The sequence below is a fragment of the Lupinus angustifolius genome, unplaced genomic scaffold, assembly GCF_001865875.1.
Source record: "Lupinus angustifolius cultivar Tanjil unplaced genomic scaffold, LupAngTanjil_v1.0 Scaffold_107_2, whole genome shotgun sequence".
Taxonomy (NCBI): Eukaryota; Viridiplantae; Streptophyta; class Magnoliopsida; order Fabales; family Fabaceae; genus Lupinus; species Lupinus angustifolius.
In genome coordinates, this window is record NW_017724804.1 from 1 (window position 1) to 4,917 (window position 4,917).

The 4,917-nt window shown below is 32.1% G+C and overlaps 1 protein-coding gene across 2 annotated transcripts; it reads left to right on the forward strand.

Moving 5' to 3' along the window:
- Positions 1-1,006: 1,006 nt before the first annotated feature.
- On the forward strand, positions 1,007-4,687 carry LOC109339781 (protein YIF1B-A-like). 2 transcript variants are annotated; one of them, XM_019577298.1, is made up of 5 exons: positions 1,007-1,093; positions 1,957-2,134; positions 2,470-2,568; positions 2,673-2,824; positions 4,228-4,687. In XM_019577298.1, exons 2-5 carry the CDS (start codon positions 1,964-1,966, stop codon positions 4,613-4,615), a joined length of 810 nt encoding a protein of 269 aa, XP_019432843.1. In that variant the 5' UTR covers positions 1,007-1,093; positions 1,957-1,963; the 3' UTR covers positions 4,616-4,687. The 2 variants fall into 2 exon arrangements, with proteins under 2 accessions (XP_019432843.1, XP_019432844.1); XM_019577299.1 differs by having other exon boundaries at positions 1,014-1,081.
- Positions 4,688-4,917: the final 230 nt, after the last annotated feature.

The window sequence follows — 4,917 nt, forward strand, 5'->3', positions numbered from 1 at the left end:
AAGAGATATGCTAAAAAATCCTTATGACTTTATATGATATTTATAAACGTAATTACAAAAAATATGATGCAAAAATAACTCCTTATATTTATAATTTTATATAGAGAATATAGAGATGAGATATTATCCAATACAATTTGAATTTTATTTATTGGGTTATTTAAGAATCAGATATTTTCTATAATCACACTTTCAACAAATAAATGCTTATACAAACGCATTTATAATTGTTAATATTCTACATATACACTAAAAAATCAATGTTAATATTGCACTTATATGAATGGGAAATATAATGTTTCAATACATGATTTATTGATATTATAAAATATATGTATATTATATTTGCATTATGCATAAACAAAGAAGCGATCCGTGCAAGTGCACGGGTTTTTTTATATAATTAATGTATCATCTACTATTCATTTATTATAAATCATGAATAATATAATAATAATAATAAAATCTATTATATTATTGGTACATACATATTTTCCTGTTTAATTAAACAAGAGGAAAAAAATATGAATGATTTTGCCTGCCTTCATTTTGATTTGAAAGGGAGCTTTTCAATTTATCACTAAATTATTAAAATATGTATAAATCTTATTTCCTATCCTTAGAGGCATTGAAGTATGAGGCAAAAAATGTGTACATATATGAGAATATTACGTATCTTTTATCATTAATTTTCTAAAAATAATATAAATGAATGTTAAATAAAATAATAATTATATATAAATTTGTATATTAATAATACTTAAATATTATTACTAAATATGAGATTATCACCGAAAATCCCTCTCTTTCTAATAATAATAAAATCTATGTATTGACATCTAAAGATTTATACACCATTAGTGTATATCTATCATTCATTTAAATTATTATTTTGTTTTGAAGAATAAATGATGATTAAAAATAAATGATAAAAGATGTAATAACACTGTAAAAAACTCTTACACTGTTATCTTTTTTCTCTACTAGAAAATGGAATGTAAGAGAAGAAAAATTAAATTCCAAAGGTTCCTTCATCTCTGAGTTCAATTTCAGATCTCACCCACATTTCATTTCTCTTCTCAATCTTTATCCCAAAAGGTTCATTTTTTCAATCTCACTTTTTCCTTTTCATTTTTCAATGCTTCAATTCCTTCCATTTTGTTTGCGTTTCACTTAATCAATCAATTTCTCTCTCTTAAAATCCATCTCCGCTTTCATTTCATCACACTATATTTTTCATGTCAAAAAACGTTTCTTTGCTTTGCTTTATATTCTTATCTTATTCATGTTAATATTTCGGCACCTTATTATTAAGGTTAAGAGTTGAGTTATTGTTTAAGAAGATTTTAAATCTGTGTCCGCGAGTCTTAAAGTTTTGATAGTAGTCTCTGAAACTGAAACCGCGTAGTGACCAAGTAGTCAATAGTTTTGTTTGTATAACTAAGGATATCTCATCCTGTGGTAAGTAACTAATCATTTTCGGGTTGTGTGATTGCACCTTACAACATGTATCGTTTACGTGAATCGAACTTTTGACATTTTGTCGTGTCTAAGATCTAATGATGCTTTACACTACTAGACCAAATACTTGTGTAGTGCCTTAGATTTGAGTGTTATGATAAAGATATAAAGGGCGACCTTGTGCCCGAGACTCCTCGTGGTCTCTGGGGAGGGTACATTTACACGGGTGAACATCTTCTGTCCCAGAAAATGTACAACTCGATGTACTGTTGTTTTGTGATTGGTCATAGAAATAATTAATTATTAAATTTTTAACTTAAATACATTTTTTCAACCAATCATCAACTATGGCACATGAAGTGACACTATTTATGGGATAAGTTTCCAGAATAATTTGAGACACATAGTAACATTCCCATACTAAGTGTTAAAACAAAAAAATAGTTTAAATTTACTTGTTTTTCTCTTTCTGATTGAATATTTGTTTGTGATGATAGTAAGAATGTATAATGATGTTGGATCACGACCCGGAGTACCACCTAATTCGATACCATCACAACCTAATCCTTTCGGAAATGCGTTTAATGTTGCTGGTTCGGGACTCATACGAGGTGGATTGGGTGCTTATGGAGGAAAAATATTAGGATCTAGCTCTGAGTATGTTCAAAGCAATGTAAGTACCATTCTAGTATTGTTTTTGTAAGCAGTTGGTGTATCACCTCGGCAATACTTATGTATTGATTTTCGGAAATGATTGTCGTGCATAAGTTATCACTTTAGTATCTGCATTGTGAAATCAAGTTGTCATTTAAATTTTTGAAGAAAATTTTAAATTCTGTGATTTACTTTTAAAATCTGTCAACAATGATTATTTATCAGTGAATTTATGCTTTACTGGTTTTGGAGGGATAAACCAATGCAGGTAAAAAATGATACTAACTAGCTTAGTGGCCTTAAGTTTGCTTCCAGTGTTTTCAATTTAAGTTAATATTTCCAATTGAATTACAGATAAGTCGGTATTTCTCTGATCCCCAATACTACTTTCAAGTGAACGACCATTATGTTAAGAACAAATTGAAGGTGGTTTTGTTCCCATTCCTGCACCGGGTAAGCAGTAATGTCATTCTTTTCTGCGATACTCGTATTTTCATTTGATCATGTTATTTTATCTTCTTCCCGGCTTTATATTTTTTTTATCTTTTCTGGTTCAGGGTCACTGGACTAGAATTACTGAGCCTGTGGGGGGTAGACTCTCATATAAACCACCAATTTATGACATAAATGCACCAGATCTGTACATTCCACTAATGGCATTTGGCACCTACATTATTCTTGCCGGTCTCTCCTTGGGTCTTCGTGGAAAGTAAATACTCTTCCTGTTTCTCTAACTTAATCCCATAGCATAGCATGAGTCTACTGACATGTGTTCTACTTATTTTTCTCAAAGGTAAAGGTAGCAACATTACTTTATTACACCCTGTTAGTGCTTGACCTTGTCTATATCTCTATACTGTTCGTTGTGAATTGTAAATTATCTTGCTTTATTATAATGCAAGTTTTATTTGAAGTGTGCATAATAGGGATTTTCCCGAAAGTTCCGCTCTATGTCAGCAGTGTTAAAGCTCAGCACATATATGACAGTAATAATGTTGTCAACTATATGATGAAGTTAAAGGAATAGATAAATCCGTTTTCGTCCATCTAACTACTCAATTCTGTGCTGTGATTTTTAATTGCTCTGTAATGAAGATCATTGTGTGAAAAAGATTTGTGTGATGAGGGTAATACAAATCACCACCTACCTAGTGCTATAAAAACAGATAATTCTTTGTTAAAAGTGTGGAACATTGTTCCAAGGAATATTGGCATTGCCAGGCTATGTTATGATTGACTGTAGTTTCTGCCCCTTTCTTTTTTCTTTTGCACATGTGAGCTTTTTCTCTGATGGCGTATAATTACTAATCTCGTGCACTAGACTGCCCTTTTTTAATAGGTTTAGTCATTGAGCCAGCCTTGTCTTCGGATATCCAAGATCATACCACAATGCATGTTTTTTGCAGATATATAATCTTAGTGGGAGAGCCGAGAGGAAACATATTGAAAGCAGAACTGCAGAGAAAAGTTTTGGAAGCTCATGGCTCATGTTTAAATAGAAATAAAATAGAATTTGAGTTCAGCAAGAAGCACACGGACACTAGCTTAGATGTGAAAATTGCAGATGAGTGAACATACATGATATGATTATTATTAACCGATTAAGAATGAATGCATAAGAGAGATTGTAGGGGTCGCACCTATTTTAGATCTTGCCTTAAGTGGTTTGACCATTTAAGGAGAAGACCATAGAAGTACTACTAAGAAGAGTATATTAGGTGGAGGGTAACCAAATAGTTAAAGGTACAAGAGGACCAATAAAAACTATAGGTAAACCATTGAAAAACACTTTCTTCTTGCTGTACTTGGGAGCCTTTTCCGGATTTTAGTTTGGCTCCAGTATTTTTATATTTTGGTGGTGACTCTACATAAAAAATGGATGTAAGAACTATATTGTAAGCCAGAGAAGTATTGACTTTCTTACCCTTGCTAGCGGAGAGGTTGTTTCTAGGATTGCTAATTGTATTTTCAAGAAGGTTATTTTGAAATTTACACCCTGAGTTTATACAAGTTACAATGAGAATTAAGTTTAGTTTATGTGACTCATTTTTTTCTGTCCATTTCCCTCCATAGTTATTCGAAGTTTCTTGATGACGCTGTATTTATGTCCAGGTTTAGTCCCGAAGCTTTGAGTTTGTTATTCGTCAAGGGATTACTTGGTTGGTTTATGCAAGCTTCACTGCTTAAGGTGACATTGCTTTCATTGGGCTGTGGGGAAGGACCCCTTCTGGACATTATAGCATATGCAGGGTATACATTCACTGGTATATGTTTGGCTGTTTTCGGAAAAATAATATCGGGTTACGCCTACTACTTTTTGATGCCATGGACCTGCTTATGCATGGGAGTATTCTTGGTGAAAACAATGAAGAGGGTCCTTTTTGCAGAGGTTAGGAGTTCTGATTCTAGCAAACACCACTATCTCTTGCTCTTTATTGCTTTGGTTCAGTTCCCATTGTTCATATGGCTTGGTAACATTACTGTCAATTGGCTTTTATAAAAGTGATAGCTTTTACCTTAGTCATATCATATTCTTTGATTGTTCATGGAGAACTTTGGGAACACATCGAAAAAGTGTCACTTCTGATTGGTTGGAAAAATGTATTAAGTTAAAAATTTAATAATTAAATAATTTTTCTGACCAATCATAGCAAGTGGCATATGGACTGGTACACTTTTTGTGATAGAGGATGTGCTCCGAAGAATTTTAGTATATGGGCTTTTTGTTTCCCCAATGTTTTTATGTGTTGTTTAGGTTGGGGAAAAGACGTTAGAAATTCATAATTTAAATTTAATGGACTT